Source organism: Archocentrus centrarchus, chromosome 21, assembly GCF_007364275.1.
Source record: "Archocentrus centrarchus isolate MPI-CPG fArcCen1 chromosome 21, fArcCen1, whole genome shotgun sequence".
NCBI lineage: Eukaryota > Metazoa > Chordata > Actinopteri > Cichliformes > Cichlidae > Archocentrus > Archocentrus centrarchus.
Genome location: NC_044366.1, coordinates 14,526,138 through 14,552,264, shown reverse-complemented (window position 1 = coordinate 14,552,264; position 26,127 = coordinate 14,526,138). Strand labels below are relative to the sequence as shown.

Genomic DNA, 26,127 nt, shown 5'->3' with positions numbered 1-26,127 from the left:
TTGGCAAGCACAGCAGTAAGATGTTTCTTGTCACCAGGCTTGCACACAGGGATTGTGGCCCACTCCTCTTTACAGAAACTCTCTAAGTCCTTTTGGTTTCTTGGCTGCCGCTTAACAACTCAAAGCTTCTGCTCCTTCCACAGATTTTCTATAGGATTGAGGTCTGGAGACTGGCTAGACCACTCCATGACTTTAATGTGCTTCTTCTTGTCATGCTGGCAAATGTAAGATGGGCCTGTGCATGTGCCTTCTTGAGCAGGGGAACCTTGTGGGTGCTGCAAGATTTCACTCCATTATAGTGTAGTGTGTTACAATGGTGTCCTTGGTGACTCTCAACTGCTCCTCCCGTGTATTTTTGGGATTATCCTTTCTCATAATCATCTTCAACCCATGAGGCAAAATCTTACGTGGCGCTCCAGACCGAGGGCAGTTGATGGCCATTTTATAATTCTTCCATTGCCAAATAATCACAACAGTTGTTGGCTTTTCACCAAGCTTCTTGCTGATGGTCTTGTTGCCCATTCCAACCACGTGCAGGTCTGCGGTCTTGTCCCTGATGTCCTTTGACAGCTCTTAGTCTTGCCCATTGTGGTGGAAAAGTTGGAATAGAAGAAATTGATTCTGTGGACAGGTGTGCTTTGCACACATAATGAGTTGAGATGAGGAGTATCAGATTGATTGATTGATTGATTATAATCTCTGTGATACATGGGCACACAGCCAATCTGTGGGAGGAAAATTCTGATTGGGTTATAGGGGATCAAATACTTACTTCACTCAGTGACATGCAAATGAATTTGTTTTTTATGTAATTTCTTTTCTGGATTTTTGGTTGATAGTTTGTCTTTCTTCATTAAAATTAAACTATCATAAAAATTAGAGGTTGTTCATTTCTTTGTAAGTGAGCAAACTTACAAATTCAGCAGGGGGTCAAAATAATGATTTCCACCACTGTATATTATGATCCCAAATGAATTCACACACAAAATAACACTTTCAATTTCTCTCTCAGGTCATGGAGGAGTTCTACCATCCCAGAACAGTATGGGTTCCTCTGGGTATTCTTTTGGGTTCTGGGACACTATTTGCTGTCCTCACGCTACAGTGGCAGCGCTGCTTTGTTACTCTCTCCACTGCCACATTTGGCTCTGCTATCATAACTGTCACCGTGGATTATTTTATAGAGCTGTTTGCCTTGGTACACTACGTTTATGAGAGACTCAGGGTAAGCACGTATCCATATGTTTCCGTGCATGTTTGTAAGGAAGTGGGATGCCAGTCATCTTGAGGCATGTTTTTTTTGTGTGTGTGTGTGTGTGTGTGTGTGTGTGTGTGTGTGTGTGTGTGTGTGTGTGTGTGTGTGTGTGTGTGTGTGTGTGTGTGTGAATGATGAAGTAATAAAAAGATTGACATTTAAAATGCTAGATAAAACCTCAGATACTGAACATTTTATAGAGCGGTCATCCCCTGTGATTTTAGACATTTCACCTAGGTGGACTGGCTGAAAAACTTTACCAAGAGCTTAAGGCATGCCTGAAGGTGGTAAATAAGAGAAATCAATATGTCATATTAGATGTGAGCATGGAGGTTTGTGTATAATGAACTTATTAGGATCAGGTTAAGAAAGGCTGAGTTAGGGATGGGTAATATGATGCAGTCTTCTGTTATTCTGAATATGTAAATCTGTGTTGTCACAGTGTACAAATACATTATTGTAGTTAAACATGCAATGCAGCACAGCCAAATGACCCTGTAGACACTGATGTACTGTCACTGGAATATTTAAAACATATTTTGATAAAGGTTATATTCTTTACCTTGGTAGAAACAGTACTACAAATACTTTTCTTCAATGTAGACTGTCCATAAAGGCCTTGCCAAGTCAATTATATTTACAGAGCATATATCAGAAAATTGCCTCAGCTGGCTCAAAGATCTGCACAGAATGGGATACCCTCAGTGCTCAGACACTTTACTTGGGAAGAAAAGGCTTACAGAAAAATAGAAATTAAAAATGGGGGGAAAAGAAGAACAGAAATGTTTAATTGATCAGGAGTAAAGCATATAACTGACACTGGAACTGTAATTTTTGCAGGTGGCTCCAAGAAGCCAGTGTGCTGGTTTACTTGGGTTATCTTGGGGGTGTGGCCTGTCCTGGCACTTCTCGGAGTGCTGATTCAGTGGAAAGTCACTGCAGAGGGATTTTCTCACACAGAGGGTGAGTGCTGTTGCTTTACACACAGCCAGACTCACTGGAGCAGGCTGAGAACCTCACTTAATGTCCATGTTTGTGGGTTTTTGCATCTTGCCAGAAGTAAATGTTTGGCCCAGTTTCTGTTTGTTATTCAATTTGGGGTGCTCAAAGCTTTGAGGGTGTTGGTGAAAGAGTAGAATTTGTAAGCGACTAGTACAGTGCCCATTGTCGCAGGCATGTTGCCACCAGCAAAGGTAGATGTCACCGACAGTGGTTTAATTCTGTTGTGTTTGAAAAGGTTTATCACCTTTCAGCTGTTATAAAATGTTCTAAACCTTTTGGTGGCATAATGATGTATGTGGGTTCACAGCATCAGAGATCATTATAACACGCAAGATAAATGGAGAGTATTCCTCTCACAGCAGTTAGACTTGGCATGTCGGAAAACCTGGAAAACTGTGATCAGGGTTTCCCCTTGAGATATGAGTATAGAGACATCAGCATCTCTCTCCAGGTGATGAGGAATTTGCTAGTATCAAGTCCTTGAAGGAGGGGGTGGTGGAAGTTTCAGTCTTTCTACATTTAATGTCTGGAGCTGTCCGCAGATATAAGAGTTTTAAAATACTTAGTTCCCCTCTACTGAAAACTAGACACATTGTAGTATGATCAGACAACACGATGACAGCAGTGTGCATTGTACACACAGTAGGGCTGTTTGAAATAGCCAGGAGCCTCCTGCTGCGGTCTCACGCTGTTCATCAGAGTGGGTTGCATCATGGAAGTACAGATCCATGCAGCAGAGTTGATGTCTCTCCCACAATAAAGGGAAGCTGAGCCCTGACTTTGTGTAGATGTTTTTGGATAAATTTGAGAAGGCAGAAGCGGGTCTGTTCACCTCATGCAGAAAGAGCTCTCTGGATCTCAGTGAACATATAAGACAACCCTTCAGTGGACAAAGATGCCTTCTCTCACTGGGCGTGACTCAGAGCTCCCCTTTACCCATTTTCTCCAGTTCCTCTGATTTCTTTCTTCCTAGCGCAGTGAGACAGAGAATCCAGCTGTCATTTCTGGTGTCTAGAAAATACACAAGCTCATCATAGTTCTCAACCATGGGAGCCATGGCAGCTCTCTTGCACTGTCACAGTTGGACAGTGCAATTATCCATCAGTGGTGGTGGGCCTGAATGGGAATGCCTGGAAGGAGGTCTGCTTCCCTATGCGCTACCCGAGGGACAGGCGCTCTTTCTTCTTCCTTCTGCTACCTGCTACACAGGCAAATGAAGAGAATGCATGAAGAGAATCTCAGACCTCATGCTGACCTATCTCTAGATGCTGATAAATAAGAAACTAGCTCCATCTATTAACTTTAAAGATGCTGCCATTTTATCTTGTGAGAAATCATTAGGGAGAGATCAGTTTTTCCACATCATTTGGTTAAGTGCTTTCTGATGGGCTTCAGACAACTGAGATCTGTTGCGCTCTCTTTGGCACCTCAGTGGGATTTACCACTGGTTCTGTGTGCTCTGGGAAAACCTCCCGCTTGAGCTGATTACTGAAATCTCTCTTAAGATGCTGCCTCAGCAGCACTCTTCAGGGCTGACTTTGGTGAATAGTGAGTGACTTATGTGCCTCATCAGTCTCACCATCTTATCACTGGAGAAGATGGAAGTGCAGTTGTTATAGTGCCAGGTTCCTGTTTGACACCTTCTTAGGTCAAGGGTTATGTTTTTTCCCCCACCTCAAAGCAGTGCAGCAGAAGCAGCATTTCACTGACTCTGTTACATTATATTTAGCACATGGATAACATCAGATAGACACAAGTATTGTATCTGCTCCACAGAGGACACTCACAGGGTATGACCCTGTCAAAATAGCTTCTGTCTCACTGCGTGCGCAGTGCGTTGACACACAAGCCCACATCGTAGCAGAAGCAGAGTCTATACACTGAGCTTGTGCTCACACCACAAGAGCTTTATCCTTGTCCAGAGGAATAGCAGTGGCCTACATCTGTGTATTAGCATCTTGGGTTTCTTCATGCCTCATTCACTCGTATCTGCACACGTTATTTGAGTCCCCCCTGATTCGGTCGGTTTTAAGTGTGCCAGAAATCCATGACGTGCGGTCAGATCTGGCTAATTAATGCACGTGGGATGTTTGTCTAATCCCATCATGGATTAGTGAGCCTCGTGGCGTGTAACGTCATACTGTCCTGCTGTGTCACTTGTGTTGTGTGAAAGGAATTAAAATTTGAAGTGCAAATTTTAAGAAAATTCTCAGAAACTTGGTGGGAAAAAAAATACTACTTTCCGTCCACTAGAGTACATTTCCAAAGAAGAGATTAACATGATGCCATAAATAGAACAGCACCAATCGAACACCTGAAAACAGTGAAGAGAACCAGATGAAAAAGTGGCAGCCATATTTGTATTGTGTATTTATCTGAGAATGTTATGATCTTCATATCACCCCACAAAGATGCAATGTTAAAGCACAATTTTCAGTACTTTACATATGACTTATGCATCTTGTATAGCATTATATTCAGGGGTTAAAATTGTCCAGAATGTTGAAGAATGGTGGTTTTGGTGCAGAAATTCAAAGGTTGTGGTCTAGTGGCACCACAGAAGAGCAAGTATAAAGGCAAGCAGCGTTTTTAAGTGCCAGGTAATTTGAAATGAAATGTTCCTGAAAGCTCAACAAATATCAGCAAAACGTTTCTGTTGGCTAAAGGTATAGTTGCTGCATTTTCCAGGGAGCAAATACAATGTGAGATAAGTTCTCTCTGAGATGAAGAAAGATGTAAGACAGACAGAAGAGGATGGAGAGATTATTTTTATTGGTAAAGACTGCTCAGTGACATTTGATAAACTGAAAATTTAAAGCTTACACATAATGTCCTTATTCATTTAGGAGATTTTTGAGCAGGTACTGGGTCTGTATATGGTATGAAGTTATGTTTTTTTTTTAAATATTGTGAAACGTCCTTCAAAATAACTGAAATATATGAACTTTGTGTTTTTCAAAGATTGCATGAAAATACTAGACAGTTTACTGCAGGCTACACTTTTTAGTTTGCAGCACTGTGGTGAAGTTATAGGTGCCAATCATGTAACTGGCAGTACCAAAATCACCTGAAAAGCTAAGTGACGCCCTCTGGTTATTATTGGCTCTGGAAAATCCATTTCTTAACATGATTTGCCGAATGAGGTGTCAATCAAAATAGGAGGGTCTAGCCTGCCATATAAAATGCACTACATATGTCCTGGGGACAGGACGTGGCCAGTTAATAGGCTACGACGTGTTTTCCAGAGCCAAGAATAACCAGAGGGCATCACATAGTGTTTTCAGGTGATTTTGTTGCGGCAGTTAACAGGTTAATGTCTGTCTGCTCAATACAAAATATCCCAATTAAAAGCAAAGGCAGATGAACTAATGGTGTTTCATGTTATTCTGCTCAATTTCAACAACACAGCACAGCTCGAAAACACTGCTTATGACCGGAGATTTCATTTCAGCTACACGAGAGCGCATTGACCTCCAAAACACAGTGGTTGCCAAGGGGACTGAGGTTTGAGAAAGTTTGGTGATCATTTCTCTCCAGAAGTTTTGTATTGGTGGACAGAGGCATAATGCGTGAGGGTGGTTATCAGTGTACAGTGAGTGTAAACATCCCAGTTAGAAGAAGAAGAAGAAGAAACAGCCTTTATTGTCCCACAGAGGGGAAATTTGGGTGTAAACAGCAGCCGCAGTTATTATAAATATAAATAAAGATATAATAATTCACACTATTAAGAAAAGAATATATATAAAATCAACAAACAATATTAACCTTAATACTACTAATAATAACACTATATACTGTTACTTACTTAACAATTGAAAAAATATTCCACATTGTCAAGTGCTTCTAATTTTCTGCCTTATAAACAAACTACTTTCACCCCTGTACAGTATATATAGAAATATAATAGAAATTTCGTGTTAAAATTCAGCAGACAGAAAAACTGTGAACATGTCTTCACATCTAGCTAAGAAACAGTAACCAAAACTTTAATCTTATCACAGGTGCAAGACATTAATTAAAAATAAAAGCTACAAGACAATAGATAATAAATTCATTAAAAGTGTCTTACAGTAATTACATTACAGTAATGTACATCCTATGACTAAACACCATTCACTATACCTAAAAATCAGTAGAAGAAGAAGAAGAAGAAGAAACAGCCTTTATTGTCCCACAGAGGGGAAATTTGGGTGTAACAGCAGCCGCAGTTATTATAAATATAAATAAAGATATAATAATTTACACTATTAAGAAAGAATATATATAAAATCAACAAACAAGATTAACCTTAATACTACTAATAATAACACTATATACAATGTACATGATGTGCCTGTGTGTTGAACCTTAACAGGCCGGACTATTTACAGTATATTATATATTATCCTACATTGTGTAGGCTATTGTGGTTTTTGTTGGGAGCAGTGATGGTTATAAAGTCCTTACAGCTGCTGGGAGGAAGGATCTGCGGTAACGCTCCTTTGTGCATTTAGGATGCAGCAGTCTGTCACTGAAGGAGCTCTCCAGCTCAGCAACAGTTTAATGCATGAGATGGGAGACCTTGTCCATCAGTGATGTTATTTTGGTCAGAGTCCTTCTGTCTCCCACCACCTGCACTGAGTCGAGAGGACATCCTAGGAAAGAGCTGGCTTTCCTGATGAGCTTGTCTATCCTCTTCCTCTCAGCTGTAGACAAGCTGCTGCTCCAACATACTGCTGCATAGAAGATGGCTGATGCCACCACAGAGTCATAGAAGGTCTTCAGGAGTGTCCCCTGCACTCCAAAAGACCTCAGCCTTCTCAGCAGGTAGAGTCTGCTCTGACCCTTCCTGTAGAGCGCATCAGTGTTATGAGTCCAGTCCAGTTTATTGTTTAGGTGAACACCCAGGTACTTATAAGAGTCCACTATCTCAATGTCCACTCCCTGGATGTTCACCGGTGTCCGTGTGGTGGGTCTGCGCCTGCGGAAATCCACCACCAGCTCCTTGGTTTTAGCGGCGTTGATCAGGAGGTGGTTCCGCTGGCACCAGTCCACAAAGTCCTGAGTCCACTGTCTGTACTCTGAGTCATCCTCACCTGTGATGAGGCCAACTATGGCAGAGTCGTCAGAGAACTTCTGCAGATGGCAGCGTGGGGAAGTTGATGGAGAAGTCTGCAGTGTAGAGGGTGAAGAGGAACGGTGCCAGCACAGTTCCCTGTGGGGCCCCCGTACTGCAGACCAGCCTGTCAGAGACACAGCCCTGTGTCCTCACGTACTGTGGGCGGTCAGTGAGGTAGTCCAGTATCCACTCGGAGATGTGGTGGTCCACTCCTGACAGTTCCAGCTTGTCTCTCAGAAGTCCTGGCTGGATGGTGTTAAAGCACTGGAGAAATCAAAGAACATGATCCTCACAGTGCTTCCAGGCTTCTCCAGGTGGGTCAGAGCTCGGTGCAGGAGGTAGATGATGGCGTCATCCACCCCGATGCCAGGCCGGTAGGCGAACTGCAGCGGGTCCAACGAAGACGACACCATGAGGCGTAGATGGTTGAGGACCAGCCTCTCGAGGGTCTTCATTAGATGCGATGTCAGGGCTACTGGCCTGTAGCTGCTAAGATCCTTTGGATGTTTGGTCTTTGGTACCGGTACCACACAGGAGGTCTTCCACAGTTGTGGTACTTTCCCCAGCTTCAAGCTCAGGTTGAACATGTATCCCATGATGCCACACAGCTGATCTGCGCAGCACCTCAGGAGCCTGGAGCTGATGCCGTCTGGACCAGCGGCCAGTAAATTCAGTCTCTCACTTTACTTGCCAAGATAAACCCACAAGTCACACGTTCCAGACTTTCTGCACCAGTCTGGAACTTATAAAAAACATTTTGCTCAGAAATGTTTGATTCAAGTACTTTACTGTGTCTATTCGTATGGTCGGAGAAACATGATAATCTATCTTCTTTGAAACTTATTCCAATATTGATTTTGTCAAGGCCTGTGGTCTGACCAAGCCTGACGATATGAAATCACAGCCAAGAAACCGTGTGTGTGTGTGTGTGTGTGTGTGCGTGTGTGTGTGCGCGCGCACGCATCTGTGTGTATTGGGCAAGGTAGAGTGTGAATATACCAATATTAGTGTTGTCATCAGAATGTGTTATTGACAGAAACTGCCTTAATCTGTTCTGAAGGCAGCCACAACACAGATGGGAAGATTACACACACGTCCTTAACACAATATGTGAAAGCAACAAACAAACAATACACACAAACAGACAAGAAACACTGTGGCTTAGGTTCTCATTCATTGCCTCACTCACTTGCTCATACTTTAAAGGAAGAATGAAACACACACTGCATATATACAGTATGCAGCACACACTTAGCCATTTGATCTTTGCTGGTGTTTGACTTGCACAGTCATACAGTGACTTAAAAGAAGTCACACGTCTTCTAATAATGAGATTAAACAGCAGGCTACTGCAGCTTCCAGTCAGAGGGTGTGGACTCAGAAATAGAAGAAGCTTTTCAATGCTATTTTGAAACTTGTGCAATTGTGTGGAGGGGAATGAGACCTAGAAATAGATGGAGTATATTAGCAGCACAGTGGTAAAGCACAAACAGTGTTAACGGAAATGCCGTTCTAATCATGTGGAGAAATAATATAAAACCAGACCATTACATGATGATCAGTCTTCCACGTTGTTAAACAAACACAAAGAGGATTTACTGATATAGATATGGATGTACAAGCAGGTGGAGAAAGATAGATATACAGTAATTATATAATATTATATATTCTAAATAAATAAAACTATAAGGAACAAGGAAGGCACTTGAGAGTCCATCCTCTGCCCTTTTCTGCAATTTTAAAGAAATTTGTAGCAGATTTGTAGCAGCAACACAGGTAAATGGGTTTGTTCTTTCTTTCAATCGCAAAACCTAGCAGCTTTGCATAATGTTACTAACAGAAAAACACAAAGACAAACAAGCAGCACTGAACACCTACTTCCATTTCACCTTACACCTGGGTGGAGTAAAAAAAACTCTGAAATTTTTAAAAGATATAGAAATTAAAACTATCCACCCTCTTGTGCACATGGAGGGTTAAAATTAAGAAAATTATAAAACAAATAATAACAATAATGAAAAAAAAGAAACATTAGTGTTTCATTTATGTGGATCTTGTGTGTTGCATGCATTGTGTAATTAGAAAGACAAATGTGTCGGCAAATTTGGGGGAAGCGCTAGCATGAGAACAGTAAATCTTTCTGCAATTCCTGCTGTTTGGTGATAAGAGCTACATAATTGTTTGGGAAGCACTTTCTATTATGTGGTGATGCTGGGGTAATAAGGTGGAAACAAGAAGGTAATGTGGAAATAGCAAGTTATTACCAATTAAGTACCAAATTAATATCCACATAATAACCAACTAATGTGTCGTGTCAACAGTGGTTATACCTGAGTAAAATTACCCAGAAATTTATATAATTATTTAATGAGGGGAAATAATGTGGAAACAAATGTATGCCTATGAGAGAAAACCAATTTGTAATAGTATGGTAGTATTTTTGGTATGATAGCCAGCAATAAAACTGTAATATCAGTAAATATCAGTATATTTGAATTTAATTTAATTTAATATTTATTTTAAAGTGGTAGTAATATTATAATAATAAGATAATACTGGTTAATGTATTAATATTGATGTAATAACATATTAGGATGCTATTGTCATATTAGAAGGATTTTGTTACCTTTGTTTCAAGGTTGTTACCTTTGTTTCAAGGTAACAATGTAAATTTAATTTAATGTAATAACCAGGAATCAGGACTATAAAATGCTAAATATTTTGATCTAATCCCATGTTATTAACCCATTAAAGCAAACTTCAAGTAATTTGATGATTACCTTGAAGTATGTGTGGTAGTTACAACATTATTATTATAACACAAAGTGCAACCGTTATTTGTATTAATTCATGTGCACATTATGTATGTCTTGAATTGTCTTTTTAAAAAGACTCTTTATCTGCTGAAAGTTTTCTTATATTTTGGAAGACCCTGCACTGACAGTGAAAGAAGGATGAGAAATTATGTGGAGAAGAGAAGTAAAGAGGGAGCAGGTGCACTGGGGGAAGGGCAGAGTGGGGGTAATAAACTGGGGCACAATGGGTAAGCTGGGCACCCAAGTGGAGCTGTGAGGAAAATCATCTGTCACTTGACTGAATAGCGTGCAGGACAGGGGCATGAATGAATTAGCTTGCATATGTCTAACTTGTCTCGTCTTTTTTTTTTTTTTTTTGGCCCCTCTGTGTAGACACTAACAGAATATGCACAGATGTTCCTATACTTGTAAGGACCCTCACTGACATAGCCTCTCAGCACAAAACCCAAAGCATTTTTTTAACCCTGGTTTGAAACTAAACTCCCAAACAACCCTTTAAATTTGTGGAGACTGGCCAGAATGTCCCCAATCTGAAAGTATTAAGCCTGTGTTAGACCACACAAAGGCAGATGTACCAGAGCAAACACACACACACACACACACACACACACACACACACACACACACACACACACACACACACACAGAAGCATGTGGCCAGAGGGGCCTGACGTGGGGTGGGCCAAAGAAAAGAAAAGGGGGGTATTATTAAGCAGTTTCCTTGGCAGATGGTGCCCTGTTGTCTACCCACATGAAGAAACAACAATAGACCTATGAACACTTACACTTAAACATGCACAAACACACACAAGACAACTGTGACCTGTACAGTACATCTGTAATGGATAAACACTGGAGCTAAGATAATAAACATTACACAGATCTCTGACACCACATTCTGTACTGTATATCAAACCACTGAATGGAAATGCCTGCAAACACCCAAAAATACTCCTATGTGCAATCCATGGACGGAGAGGCAAGGATGGCTTATGGACATCCTTTGCTGGGCAGGGTGTGAAAATAACACAGTCACCCACTCACAATATGTCAGGAGACTGAACAGCTCAGTACAAGTACATGCAGAGAGGAAAAGTATTTGTCTGCCAACAGACTGAACAGAATGAAGGAAATTTGGAAATTGACATCAGTATTTTTACATTCTTTTCATTTTTGTAGCCTGCACTCAAAATAAACTCCTGTGGAAAGTTTATCATCAGTATTCAAAGCTATTTAAAATATTTGTAAAAGATCTTGCTTGTTTTTCTTGCCTTAGTAATTTTGAATATGTTGATTCTGCTTGATTTAATCTCATTCCTGGCATTCATTTCAGTGTCTCACTGTGGGATACACTTCCTTGCATATTCTTTAAAAGCATTTATCTCATTCTGCCAACCCTGGTTGGTAATTACAACAACCAAGTCAGGCAGGACCACCCACCCTTAAGTAGCATGCGTTACTACACAGTCATTATTCAAACACCTCTTCTCAGAGCATATCGCAACCTGCACTATAGGCTAGCTGGGCCCTGATTAAGGGGGGTGTCATTCCAAAACATCTGTGCAGCAACAAGCTGGTCACTTTTGTCTGGTTCCACAGACTGGACATCTCTGCTCTGAGTCTAGTCCAAGCAGTACTGAGATCTGCTTTCATCACTTGCACGGGGGGGGGGGGGGGGGGGGGGGGGGTGGCTATGTGCTGATTGCTGGTGATTGCTTGAGTTAAGCTTGTCTGGCAATACAGGAGTCTCCATGCCACATAGTGAGACATCAAAACAAATACTAGGAATGAGAACTTTGGATTATTCATGTAACCTCAGTTCTCAGAGTAGCATAAATGAAGTGTTTCACCAGATCTCCCTTCTTGCTAGTGTGAAGCAGGAAGAGGTGCTTGTTTTCAGTAATGACTGCGTAGTAGTGTAAGCGAATACTTCTGCTGGACATGGTCTTTCCAATCACCAGCTAATCAGGATTGGTGTAATGAGATAAATGTTTCTGATGATTATGCAGGGAAGTGCATCCCATAGTAAGACATCTATTCTTCTTTGCACTCATTATGAAAACCTTTTTTCTCCATCTAAAGTGGTTTTGAGTCGACAGCAGCGGAAGGTCCAGCTCATGCGGATCCGACAGAGAGAAGAGAGGCTGAAAAAGGAGAAGGAAAACAAAAAGAAGAAAAAGAGACAGAGCCAGAGGACAGGACATAAGCAGAAGACCCATTCTCATCACAACCACCAGCAGTACCACCACCCAGCAGCATCCCACCCTCATCACCAAACTCAGAGCTCTCAGCCTCCTAAAGTCCCTCCTCCTCCTCAGACTGAGCCCGGCTACCACCGCAAAGCCAACTCCAAAAGGCGCTTTGATGGAGATGTGCTGTCTCCGGTAAGATGTGACGTATTTAACGGGGAAATGAGATGAGAATCTGAATATGCGCAGTCCAGAGTATTGTTTTGCTTCCGCATATTAGATTTTAGATAAAAATTCTACAGTCAAGTCACAGTTTTAATTTGAGTAGAATTATATCAATGTTCCACTCTGCACAGTGAAGTAACAGATTTAAGCCAAGAAATTATCTCAAAAATAAAGTGCAGGAAAACCAGAAATTGCTTTGTTTTTGTACAAATTAACTGAACTGCAAAATAAAATGTAAAACTTCATGTCCGTTGGCTTCATGGATACATATGGGCCATCCTTTTTCCTTTGGACAAAACAAGGCTACTTGTTTATTGTCTCTGTGCTAAATAAGGTTAAAGTTCTTCCAGAAGGCAAGTCAGTCATCGCCAATACCTCCAGGCAGTTATTTGGGCAGGTATCTTGAAGCTTCCATCTAAAAGAATGGGGAGAGATCCATACCATCAGTTGCAGCAAAATAATGTTTAAAAGACTTTTTGCATTGCAGGCTGTACTTCTATCAAGCATGCACACAGTTGCCTGGGATATCATACCGAAAAATGAAGAAAGACCAACTTGCATATTTAAACAATATGTATATTTATATGCACTTAAAGATGTAGATCTTTGCTAACCATAAATTGGAACAATGATAAGAAGAGGCACCGCTACACAGCTGATGCTGTTGTGAAACTCAGATAAACATGTGCCAGTCAACATGCCTGGCTCATATGCTTCCCTGTTCGGCTGTTGATTGGCTCTTCAGCAGCAGGGGAGGGACAGCTGCCATCTTTAGCATTTCAGATCTCTCCCACGCATTTCTATTTAGGATTCACTATGTGTCTCCTCCTTATAATGTCTCTTGCTAAACTAAGTGTTTGCTGGCTTCAGGTTTATATTAATGTTAAGATAAATGGTAATAATCCTTTTTAGTAGCACTTCACAAGAAAGTGTACAGGGATAAAAGTATCACGTCTCACAGACTATTCATTTAACAATAATTGTACATGAGTTATAAGCTTTTGTGTCTTGCTGCATTTATTACATTATCCATATACCCACCACAGCCTTTCATCTTCTGTCTGTCCACAGAGCTACATCAGGAGTTTCAGGGACAGACAGACAGACAGACGGGCGTACTCCCACAGTAGAATGATGAGCCGGTCTCGGATGGCTGAACTTGACTATGACTGCGGCTCTCAGGTGCCTCTCACAGCGCCCAGTGGACCCCCGGTTCGCATCTGAGGCAGTTAATTGCACAGATCCAAACACACACACACACACACACACACACACATGCACAGACACACAATCACAGGCTACTTCAAGACTCAGAGATAAGGATAGGAAACCTAACCTTACCGTGCCAACCTAATCAACTGCCCATTAAGCCAACAGGAGCTTGAAGTGTTCCAAAGGTGGTGTGATCCGCGCTGCTTTTCTCCTCTCAGTATTTTTTTGGGCTGTTTTGTTCTTTGTAATGTCTAAGAACAGCAGCTGTTCGCTTGGATGGTGCAAGAATTATGAACTTTGTATGTTATATTTGGCTTCTCTGTCACTGTACTTACAGGAAAACACTGGAAACAAGTGGAACCATCTTATGCACAAGTAAACTGTTGAGCATTTGATTGGAAGATTTATATTGCTTCCTTCAAGCCATACAAAGTAATTCCCAGTGAGAGCGTCCAGGGAAGAAAAGTCACAATGCTGCACTCTACAGGAGAGCAACACCGTGTTAGATAAAATTGCATCCCATGGCTTTCATCAAGTTAAAGTAACAGAACACTTTACTCCAAAGGTAATTAAAGGATAAAACAATTTGCTTTAAGACAGCATCTGCTGTGAAAAAACAAAAAAGACTGAGAAACAACATAAAAAATCACAGCAAACTCATTTAAAAGGTCATTCTTGAAGTCTGCATTTCATCTTTGGTGACAGCTTGTAAATTCTAACGTGGCAGCATAAGGCCTCTGCTGCTTCAACATGCAGAAGGTGACAAGTTTAGGTGTGAATTGTATTAAACAGTTTACACCAAAGACAATGTTTGTGTTATTTTGCTTGTCAGTTAAATGTGTCATTGCCTGCGCTGTTGCAATTTTTTGAGGAGAATGTGCTCACATCTCATCACTTTCCTTGTATCCTTTATTGCCGACCGTTCCGAGTACAGACCTGAGCAGGATACCCGTCTACCGGCTCTTCTTTCCTCTCTCCACTAAACAACATCATTTCTGTAAGCTTCTATTTATCAACAGTGTTCTTGTGTCCCTTTTTGCGTTTTTCCACAAAACAATTGGACTTCCGTTAAAGACAAATAACTGCTGCCTGATACTGATCATTATGGAATTTTAATGATGTAGTGCAATCTGAGAATGGTAGGCAACAGTAAAAAAAATTTAAAATAGTGTGTTTTTGTGTGCAAGTGGACACATGAGCCCTGTGGCAAATGATGGAACATACCAAATACTGGCCAAGGAGAGGGGGGAGTCATTTTAATGTATGCATGGCATGCTGTGCATACATTACATACCCTCTTCTTTCCCAGGTGGCTGTTCTGACTGAAAATGTTATGAAAAGGTTTGAATGAAATGTTAAGTGATAAAATAAATAGAGGGGGTCAAAAATAAGTCTCATCTTTTTTTTTTTTTTTTTTTAAGATGAGAACTGTGAGAATAAATGTATCTGCAAGTGGCGCCCTCTGATGTTTACTCCTGGACCTTTTTTCTGGACTTTCTATGTGTGTGTGTGTGTGTGTGTGTGTGTGTGTCTGTACATATGGTTAATGTGTACATTTGTGTGTTACTGACTTTGAAATTGAAATAAGTTCCTTACATTAATATTGTTATACTAAACATTGAGTAAAGGAGAAGGATTTGTTTAAATACAGATGGAGACGGTTTATTTTTTCTTTTTTCTTTTTTTTTCTTTTTTTAAATAAACCTCTCTGGAATTGAATGCTATTACTACAGTTCAATATAAAAGGTCTCAAATGAAAGACCCGGCAGTCTGAAAGAAAAGAAATTAACTGAAATTCCACTTCAAAATAGCTAATTTAACTCTGTGGTTTACTATAGATTGTTATTTCTGAGGTTCAGGCACACAAAACAATCCCACTGCACATGAATTCTAAAATGAAACTTGAGGTATAAAAGTTAGTGCCTGGATTCTGCAAAATTTAGAGTTCTTTGCGGCTTGAGGACCAGTGATTTTTTTCATATGCACATTACTACATGTGAATCATTGTGTATATCTTTCTAATTTGCTGTTGCCGTGTCACAGCTCTCACATTTACAGTTTGGTCCCTGGCTGAATTATGAAAAACACAGGTCTAGAAATCCCTCTCCTCCAGTTCTCTTCTGTCTTTAAAGGGCTTGGAAAGGCATTTGAAGCACCCCCCCCCCCCCCCCTTTTTTTTTCTCATATGTATTATGCCTGTTACATCAGCTTCTGATGTGCTGTTTACTGTTACTAAATGTTGTTTCAGAGTTGTGGCAGTATGAGTGTTATTTTGGTTTTCTGCCTACACTTCAGTCCTGGTTTAGTCTGCTTTTGTGTTTTTACTGTAGTACTGCTGAACCTTCATTAGTATTGCAAACAAAATGGTAATTCTAAAATAAACATTGCCCTCCTCTTGCTTGTAATTTGGGGACAAAATGAATCATCTTCCACTGACCTTTTTTTTCACATTGTTTTTCTTATTTCTAATATTTTCTGTGATTTAATATTAAATTCTCTTGGGAAATCTTTTGATTGTAGATACTGACCTGTAAATAATTTCTAAATGTACAAACGTTTGGCTCCATTTCATGTTTGCACCATGGTCATGTGTGTAATTTATGCAGGTCATTACTTTCTAATGGAGTAGACCTGTTATATTGTGATTCTACTGTATGTCCAATTTGCTTTGATTTGGCTGAGTGGTGGATGCACTTCTCATCCTGGTGTTTCAAATGTTTCATGTTAAAAATTAGTAGACAAACTGAGCCTGGATTCTGATTTGTCCTTTTTGTATCACCCAATCGAAATCTGTATAAACCACCTGGTTATTATTATTATTATTATTAGATTCTTGTTCATGTCCAATATGATCCTGAGTTCATTCCTTGAACTTCAAGATATCATAAGGGTGTGATGGGCTATTTATTATTATTATTATTATGTTATTAAGCATGGATTTCTATAGACCTAACATATGATAAACATTGTGATTCTACAATCTAATGGTCTTGTTTTCTTTACAGTTCCTACATTGTCATTTGTGTGTTCAGAGGTGCAGGAGCACAAATATCTAATACTTTCTTTCTCAAACTCTCTCTCTCTCTCTCTCTCCTCTCTCTCCTCTCTCTCTCTCTCTCTCTCCTCGCTCTCATTCTCTCTCTCTCTCTCTCGCTCTCACTCTCTCTCTCTCTCTCTCACACACACACACACACAACACACACACACACACACACACACACACACACACACACACACACACACACACACACACACACACACACACACACACAAGACTCTCTTATACACATATATTACACAGTTCATTACTTAAAATCAATATGTTTGGTGTAATCATTTATGCTAACTGCCGCCCCGCATTTCTTCATATTTTGTTAGGTAGCATTTTACTACATTGGAACTGTATTTGGGATCATGTCATGCTGTAAAATTAAGCCGTTGCCAATCAGATGCTTTCTGGATGGTACTGCATGGTGGATCAAAGCTCAGATAAGCAACACCACACACTGAAATGCCCTCAAATCTTCTAATTCACACCATAGATGCATACTGTTCCATCAAACGTCATACTTTACTGTACATGTAACAACACTTCTTCACCCTGCCATTATGAATCCAAAACAGCTCTTGTTCAGCTAATAGATCTTTGGGATTCATCTTGTTGGTGCAAAAATACCATTTTATGCCTGTCAAACAGTGTTGTTGTTGACATTTTTCATAGATTCAACAAAAGAAATGAAAACAAATTATGTATATTGTGACAGGCTGCCAGTAACAAAGTGCCTAAAGGTACAATTTGAAATTGGTTCTTTGCTAAAATGTCTGTTGTGTGTAGACACAACACACAACACTGGTTCATCCCTTGAGTTAACTGCCTTTTTTTAATATTTGAATAATTCATTCATTTCAGAAACTACGAGAAAGCCTGGCTCCTTAAAAGTAAAATATGAAGATGAGAGGGGTGGCTCAAGACTTTTGGACAGTACTATATTTGTTTATGTAAACTGGAAAAATATTTCTTGAATGCGCAGATATCAGCCTCAAAATCCAGCGTCCTTTTTACTCTGTAGGCACTGGCTGTGATCAAGAGCGACTAAACAGTCAGAAACACAACTGATGGGGGGGAGCAAAACAAAGCATCTGGATCTCCAGTCAAGTTCATTGTTATGTGTTCTGACAGTATAGCTTTCAGGCTACATTTGCAGCATCATAACAAACTGCACTGACAGTGCAGCATTTATGTAACAGCAAATACAACTGCAAAACTCATCAGGATATAACAAGTGCAACAATGCTTCAAGCTTTTTGTTTCCTGGTTAAAAAAAGGGAAACACACTTTACCATACTTTTTCTGTACTTTCACCAGCTGATAGAGGAGAGCTCACGGAAGTGAGACAACTTTATTTAGAGGGAAAAGATCACAGGAGCGGTTTGCCCTTTCTGTTGATTCAGTGATGAGAACAAAGCATCATGGCTCCACTAATTACTGGAGTAGCAGTCACATACTTTCCTTCTGTGCTCCTTTATATTATTCAGCATAATTATCTCTTTCTAGATCTTCCTTGTGTCTCTTTCTCTGTCTCAGAATAACCTTTTCATTTCATTTGTCCTCTATTTTCCTTTTCTCCCTGTCTAGTTCCTCCTTGCAGGCTCATTTATTGTTTCTGTTTCTTTTCTCTCTCCTCCACCCCCACATTTTTTTTTTTATCTCTGATGACATTTTCAGTCCAATGGCTTTAGAAACAAACTGCACAGACTGTAATTCTTGTTGCTCTGCTAATCTGCTTTCTGCTGGAAACAAAGAATGACCAGCGATCCCTCATTAATGTGCCATTGTTCAGTTTTTCCTGTGCCAAGATCAGACTGGTTACTGATAAATTCAAGAGAGCCACAACTCGTACTTTCTGTATAGGAGAAAATTAAATGTTGACAGAAGAGTGTTACGCTTGGCTGGGAAAGCTAGTATCTTCTAGAAAACCAACACAGGCCGTATCAGTTGATGCATACATTAGGCAGAGAAAGTTCATAAAGGAACAATTTAAATGCATGCACGTTCTCCGAGGAATGCTGAAGACGAGAGACATGAAAATTAAAGATGTTCTTTAGTTGCACAATTTGAATAAACTCTTTGACTTGCATATGAAAATTTTTATTTGAGTGAAGGAGAATACCGTGGTTACTCATACACAAACCATCAGACACCCAGCAAATGCTGCAGAGCTCAAAGTTCAAACATCACTGAGTTTCCTTTTCTCTTTCTGGCATTTTTCAAATTGAAGCCCAACATCTCACTTTCCTTGAATCAGTTACACAGATAGCCTATCTTAATCAATCTATGCATATACATAAAAATCCTGGAATATGTGCAGTGAAATTTGCCACAATATGACAGAGTGCTTCAGTCAAATTGATCTGACTTTCACCTTCCAAACTTTCCTGTACAGTCTAATACAGCAGTACAACCTTTAATTTGAAACACTACCCTTACCACTAAATTGTTTTTGCAGACAAGATAGATGCAAGATGTAAGAAATTCACAAATAAACAAAAACATCCTGGAATGCCGTCATTTAAAACCAGGCTAAAGGCGCTGTGCCTCTGCACTGCATCTATCCTGTGATGCTTAGAGTAATTTATATATGGCTGAATGGTGGTTAATTTTCACTTCTATGACTGGTTACATAAAGTGGTGAGCATTTTGTATCTAAAAATAGGCTCAGCTTATTAATCGTCGTAGCACTAGTAGGAAAATTTTTCATTGTTGGTACAATTTTTTTTTTTAAATAATGATTGATCTTCTTCTTTACATGATGTCTTGCTGATGCTGTGTTGACTCACTGACAACCTGTGGAAGAAAAAAGGAGATGCCGTAAGTTGATATGATTGGGAAAGAATCAATATTCACTGTGTGCAATGTCTCCATAAACAGTGTGAGCAAATATCCACTCTGCTGTTATAGTCTGATACTGAAATTCTACTTAAGTTTACCATTCAGTGCAGGTGCTAAGCTTAAAGTTAAGGAGCGTGCAGGGACCAACTGTAGTGCTGACAGTGAAGTTGCATGTTCAAGGAAACCAGTGCTGTAACTTTCATTAAAGCGTCTACATCCGGATTGATTCAAACTACAAGATTTCGGGGATAACAAAGGGAATAGAAACAGGATTTTGCTACTATGCTGCCACACACACTTGTATGTACAAACAATTATGAAAATGTAATGTTGAGAATAAATCTGGTAGCTTGTTTCAACCCGCTGATGTGAGCAGATAATTAAAATGTAGGTTGGACACTGAAACCAGACTTGTACATTGGGCATTAGCACTTTGGCTCCTAGAATATTTCATCTGGATGAGGATATAATAAATCAGAATGGGTTTTTTTGTTATAATTGACTAGTGATTTTACAGATAGTTTGGACCATTTTTGTACATCAAAGTAGATATCTGTGTGTGTAGGAGAGAGAGTGTGTGTGTGTACATGTGAGCTCAAACCTCTCCATCGCGGGTCTCAATGGTCTTGATGAGAACAGTCTTCTTGGAGTGAACCTCTGATGCGCGCTGATGTTGGGACTCAGGACTGGTCTCTGTAAGAACGTATTCACACATGCACCTCTTTTATAAAGTAGACTAACCCTTTCTGCAGTCACACTAAGATGATTTGGTCACTGATATTAGTTAAGTATTGCACTTAACTGTTTAACAAGCTTTCAATAATTTGAACATGGCTTTCCCATTAATGGAACATCCACAAAACAGTCCCGTGTTAATTTAAGCTGCCACAAAGTGCACCAATGGGAGTTACAGACAGAGGCTAATTGCACTTTTGAACTGTTAACCCATTAAATAAACGGGCTAAGTCATATGATTATTAATGATTGCTAATTCTTGCCTCCTTGACCCACAGAGCCATGAAGATTTCAGTCATATATCCCCACTCAGTGGTCAAAATGTGTCACTGCACGTACACTGTATGTAACGACCCCAAAATAGCAGGTACCATATACAGTCACAGGCTATAATTAGACCTTTTATCCCCCTTATTGACTCATCTGGAATGTGAAATTGATTTTACCAGTATTTATGTGTGAAAGGAACCTACCTCTGAATCCAATGGAAGAAAAGGTAGATGGAACAGGTATGGTGGTAGTAATCCTACAGAAAGAAGTGCATAACAAGTCAGTAATAAGGATGATACAGAAAAATGCAAATCATAAAAAAGTTAGTTTTAGGAAAGACCATTTGGCACTAATATTGCCCATTTCAACACAAACACACCTGCTCTCCTCTCCCTCCAGCAGCTTGCGGTAGGTGGCAATTTCAATATCGAGGGCCATCTTCACATTAAGGAGGTCCTGGTACTCCCTCAGGTGGCGGGCCATATCATCCTTGAAATTAATGTTAAGAAGTGTTCAAAAATAAACTTCTCACCAGACCCACCAGACCCGGTACTTCTATTATCTGGTGTAAAATGTAAAATATCAGCATGAAATATCTAAGCTTATTACTTTCATCTTAGCGATATCTTCCTCAAGCCTTGCAATGGTATCCTGGTAACCAGAAGCTTCACGGGCCATGCGATCCTCCATGTCTCTCATCTGGCGCAGCAGAGACTCGTTCTACAAAGAAACAAGAGACATGAAGTTTGTGGAAAGAAGGAATAAGAAGCCTAAAAGAGAATAAAAGCGATAGAAAGAGGGAGTTTATGGCTGTGTATCCTGGCCGAAAATATGGTTATCAAGAAAATGTAAAAATGGCATTGACCAGATAAAGAAATGCAAAATAATAAACAAAAATAAAGTGAGGAAAGGTGCTGCAAATACTCACAGTGCCCTTCAGTGAGTCAATCTCGCAGGTATAGGACTGGATCTGGTGCCTATACTCCATGGTCTCCTGCTTGGCCTGACGCAGTGCATCAGTGTTTTTGTTCACCGCTTGGTTCAGATCAGACACCTGAAGAAAGAGGACAGAAGGATTAACAGTGCAACAGCTAAGGAATACGGTCTCCGTGTGCATGCTCCCACTCTACCTTAGACTTGTACCACTCCTCAGCCTCTGCAATGTTTTTGGCGGCAATGGCTTCGTACTGCATGCGGATGTCCCTCAGAGCAGCAGTCAGGTCAGGTTTAGACATATCCATCTGGATCTGCACCTGAGTGTCCTGAATCTGGCTCTGCAGCTCACGGATTTCCTGCAAGGTGTCCAAAGAAAGGCAAAATCCATTTTAAACAAAAAGAAATGAATTAATGGCAAATGAATCTAAAGACATTAGAACTAGCTGTACTACACACTTGGAAAAATTAAAAACAAATAATTCAGTAACATGTTAGAGCTGACTATGTTATAACAAGGACATTTACATACAGAAAAATCTAAAATGTCAAATTACAAATTCCTCCTGATGCAATATATTAGCAACAGGCTATTTTTTTTTTAAGTAGCAAGCTTGGATTGCACTCAGTTGTTGTCTGATCTAAGCAAAAGTTATAAATAGCTTTGCATCTGTTCACATGCACACCCTGTTTTTCTCTGTCACACAACAGCTGACATACTCTTTGGACCAATCGGCACTTCAGCATTTCTGGCAGGTCAAAGTTCAGGCAAAGAAGACAAAATGACAAGTGGAGACTTCAGCTCTGCAGGCATGTGTCTGAGTGTGTGGCTCAGGATAGCTTTTGATATCTGTGAGTGACTGTATTCAGATTTTTCTGTTGCTCTCAGAGAACTAAATGCTTGTAAAATTTTCCTGCAGAGAAAGCGTGTGTGAGTCAATGTAAATGGAAACAATATCTTTGCTGTAGCATCAGTGGGGTTTTTTAGGCGGGTTTCAGTGTGATGTATTTGATCTCATGAAAGAGCTGCACGCCTGTGGAGACTGAGATCTAATATCACAGCGCAGTATATTATCACAGAGGTGTTATGCGATACAGTATACCCTGCTCTAGTGACACACTTAATACATAGATATAGAGACGACTGGTGGTTTTTGCTGCGCCCTTATCTCCCAAGTGGTTGCTACAGCAAACGGATCAGATTTTATGCCAGATGCCATTCCTGACTCAACCCTCCCATCCCCTAATTGTGTGAAGCCAGCCAACCAAAACTGGTAAATCAGCAAACCTCTTCATGGATCTTCTTGAGGAAGGCAATCTCTTCTTGTAGACTCTCAATACGTCTCTCCAGGTCCAGCCTGGCAAGAGTAGCACTGTCCACATCCTGGATACATGAACAGAATGGCAAAAAATAAATTAATTTAAAAAGAAATCACAGATAGTTAAGGTAAAATTTTAAAATAAGAAAATATAAAGGGGGCAAAAAATGACCGTTCAGCCAAAGGGGACTGGTGCAAAGTTTCTCTGTTTTGGACTTTTGAGAGAAAATGACTAAACTATAGAAGAGTGATTTAAGGAACTTGAAGACTTACAGCTCTGAAAGCAGACAGGTTGTTCTCAGCCTCTTCTTTCTGGTGAATCTCTTCTTGCAGTCTGCCAGAGTGACAGCAATATACAAAAAGGAAAAGAGCAAAAAGAAAGAGGAAAGTTAAAACAGAAGTGAAGACAAACTGTTTGAGTGAACAGACCCCCCCCCCCCCCCCCCCCCCCCCACCAGGGGCCACTTACTAGACAGATAAACTAGTTACCATTTCTCATTCCTCCCATCTCTCTGTTCTTTTGTCTGTCAGTAAGTTTACAGGAATAGAAACTGCATAGGCAATGAAACATCAAAGTTCTATCTTTTATTTTTGTCCATGTCCGCACATACACACACTTCTGCACTTGCTCTTCGAGCCCTAAAGCTGTGTTGCAGCTGCTGTCACACTGTCAGAGTCAGAAGGGTAACAGAGGAGCAGAGGCCTGTCCCTGGTGCAGTTTCCAGAATTAGCATTTCACTGTGCATTTTGAACAACTGGAAAATGGAGAAAAAAATGCTTTCATGCACTTCAAACATAATCATCATAGACACACTTGCACACAGCAGATGCTACTGCCAATTTTTGCAGATTTGAATGATGTCACTGTTCATGGAAATGTTCAATGAAAATATCAGCATTCATGCATTGCAACTGTTTGCAGGCAGGAGGTCTCTCTGTGATTCCCAGCTGGTGCTTTAACAAGTTTCACTCAGTGCTTCAGGCAACAGTTTAAGAAGGCTTGATAAACAGAGAGTGAAGACTTAGAGTGCTCTGTGGTTTTTTTTAGCCTGTGTTTTGATATACACGTTATTTAAGTGATGTTGCATGTTGCTGCAGTCACAGAGCTGACTTAGTAGCTAAAAATAGATTATTCAGAGATGCACCCACATTGCAGCTTACCCTGTTTTTATCTGTCTCACATTCTGTCACACACACACAAACACAAGAAATGTATATTTGGTACTGTCTTTTGATTTTTTTTTTTCCCACTGTTTTAGATTTATTATTTTTGAAACTCATTTTACAGGCCATGTGTATGCATTTATTTTTATTTGTCTACAGCTCTCGTGTCTGACTGCTTTCCTTCTTGCTGAAACTTTGTCTGTCTGTCTGTGTCAACTCTAGTCCTATGAATCTGCAGATCTCTCTCTCTTGCTCTTCATTTTCATCTGCTGTGTCTCTTGTGAATAAATTATAAAACACCTTTGTAAAAAAAAAAAAAAAAAAAACTACTGGACCATAACAATTACTGAAGCATTCCTATTCTCAAATCTCTCCCTGGTTACTTTGTTGTTTTCATTTTTCCCAAAAGAGGAGAGACACTCTCTAGAAATCAATGAGCTGTACTTGATACCACTTCTTAGTTTTATTTTTCATGCATTTTAAACTCTACAACCCCTTCTGCTTTCTTCCCATTTCCTCCTTCTGTTATATCTGACAGTGGCTTGGTTTGATGCCAGCATGTGAGTGGGAACCTTCCAGAGGTGGGGTCGGGGGTTGGGGTTGGGGTGGGGGTGGGGGGTCCACATGATGAATATTTAAAATCACATGATTAGGAAATGTTTTAAACATGACAGAAATAGCTTTCCTTTAAAAAATCATGTAATAAAATGGTTGAAATCCCTGATGTTCCATATGATTGTGAAGCATGTCAAAGACCATGCCTTAACTAATTAATAAGGGTTTGACTTCTAGAGTTAAGATGGGATTCCTGCACGCTCTTACATGTGAGTGCATGTGATTCCAGCAGCTTAAACTTTTATTAAAGCCATATTAAATCTATTTTTATATATTTTTTTCTTTACTCATCATCTGTTCACCCACACATTGGCGCAGACCCATCCATCCAAGCCTACCTGAGCTTAAGTTTCTGCAGGTCGTCAGCCAGGTTGTCTCTCTCCACCTCCACTCTGGCGCGCTGGTTGGTGAGGGCCTCTATCTGCCTCCTCAGCTCTCTCATTTCCTCCTCATAGAGCTCAGCCACACGCCCAGGCCCCTCGCGGACCCTGAGCTTCTCAATCTCCACTGTCAGTGCTGCATTCTGCTGCTCCAGAAAACGCACCTTCTCAATGTAGCTGGCAAAGCGGTCATTGAGGTGCTGAAGCTCAGCCTTCTCATTGGTCCTTGTGTTGAGGAAGTCTTGGTTCATGGCGTCTGCAAGGTTGAAGTCGAGCTTCTCCCCAGCATAGGTGCGCATGGCTGTGGAGGAGCCGAGCCCAGCACCAGAAGACAGCTTGAAGCTGGAATATGAGGGAATACCACTGCTCTTGACCTCGTAGACTCTGGTGGACATATGGCTGGAAGAGGAGCCGCGGCCTCCTCCTAGACTGGAGAAGAGGGAAGACATTGGTGATGAACCAACACCAGAACCAAAGGTGCGACGGTACGAGGAGGCGCTCTGGGCTGAGGAGGCGTAGGACTTGCTCATGGTTGGTTGATTTGTGGTTCTGATGGAGCCGCTTGAGATGCTGAGACGCAACCGTCCCACTGGGCAACTGGCAAAGAAACTGAGTGAAGAAATACCAGCCACTGCAACTATTTGTAGCTCTACCACCCCCACACCCACTCATAAATCCAACCCCTCCTCCTGTTGTCTATTCACCCCGTCTGCACTCTCACTACTCCACCCCTTCACTGCATCACAACCCCTTTTTTTTTATTGATCACTTTTGGCATTTTAAATCAGTGTGGAAGATTTCCCCATGGGTTACGATGCTGTGACAGTTCTTCAAATTTACCCATGTAATTTTTATGCAATTATCATAAATGCCTCATCAGTAGAAACTTTTGAAAGCAAAAATTTAAGGGCATAAGGTAAAAATTGGATACCCATTGTAACCAGTCTTAATCAAAGTGCAAATTTACCATAATTATAACTCATTTCAGTTATTCATTTTGGCTGTACTAAAGTGTTACAGGGTT

The 26,127-nt window shown here is 40.4% G+C and overlaps 2 protein-coding genes across 2 annotated transcripts in view; one reads left to right on the top strand and one right to left on the bottom strand.

The window, feature by feature from the left end:
• Positions 1–16,743, top strand: part of tmem198aa (transmembrane protein 198aa) — a 42,019-nt gene extending 25,276 nt beyond the window's left edge. The window contains exons 4-7 of the mRNA XM_030759040.1: positions 1,013–1,243; positions 2,107–2,218; positions 12,254–12,555; positions 13,657–16,743. Of these exons, the coding sequence (XP_030614900.1) occupies positions 1,013–1,243; positions 2,107–2,218; positions 12,254–12,555; positions 13,657–13,809 (798 nt within the window). The 3' untranslated portion in view covers positions 13,810–16,743. The remainder of the gene's footprint in view (positions 1–1,012; positions 1,244–2,106; positions 2,219–12,253; positions 12,556–13,656) is intronic.
• Positions 16,744–18,924: 2,181 nt separating this feature from the next.
• On the bottom strand, positions 18,925–25,721 carry desma (desmin a). The gene is made up of 10 exons (XM_030758113.1): positions 25,062–25,721; positions 23,218–23,278; positions 22,914–23,009; positions 21,823–21,984; positions 21,621–21,746; positions 21,302–21,412; positions 21,072–21,181; positions 20,896–20,948; positions 20,289–20,380; positions 18,925–19,642 (listed from the first exon to the last, which is right to left on the bottom strand). The coding sequence occupies exons 1-10, from the start codon at positions 25,631–25,633 to the stop codon at positions 19,601–19,603; spliced, it is 1,425 nt and encodes a 474-aa protein (XP_030613973.1). The 5' UTR covers positions 25,634–25,721; the 3' UTR covers positions 18,925–19,600.
• Between the last annotated feature and the right edge of the window lie 406 nt (positions 25,722–26,127).

Excerpts from the sequence above, each read along its gene's own strand:
- desma (XM_030758113.1), bottom strand. The coding sequence starts at position 25,633 with ATGAGCAAGTCCTACGCCTCCTCAGCCCAGAGCGCCTCCTCGTACCGT. Across the intron at positions 23,010-23,217 it reads ACCTGTCTGCTTTCAGAGCT|GATGTGGACAGTGCTACTCT; the intron begins GTAAGTCTTCAA and ends TCATGTATCCAG. Across the intron at positions 20,949-21,071 it reads CTGGAGGGAGAGGAGAGCAG|GATTACTACCACCATACCTG; the intron begins GTGTGTTTGTGT and ends TTCTTTCTGTAG.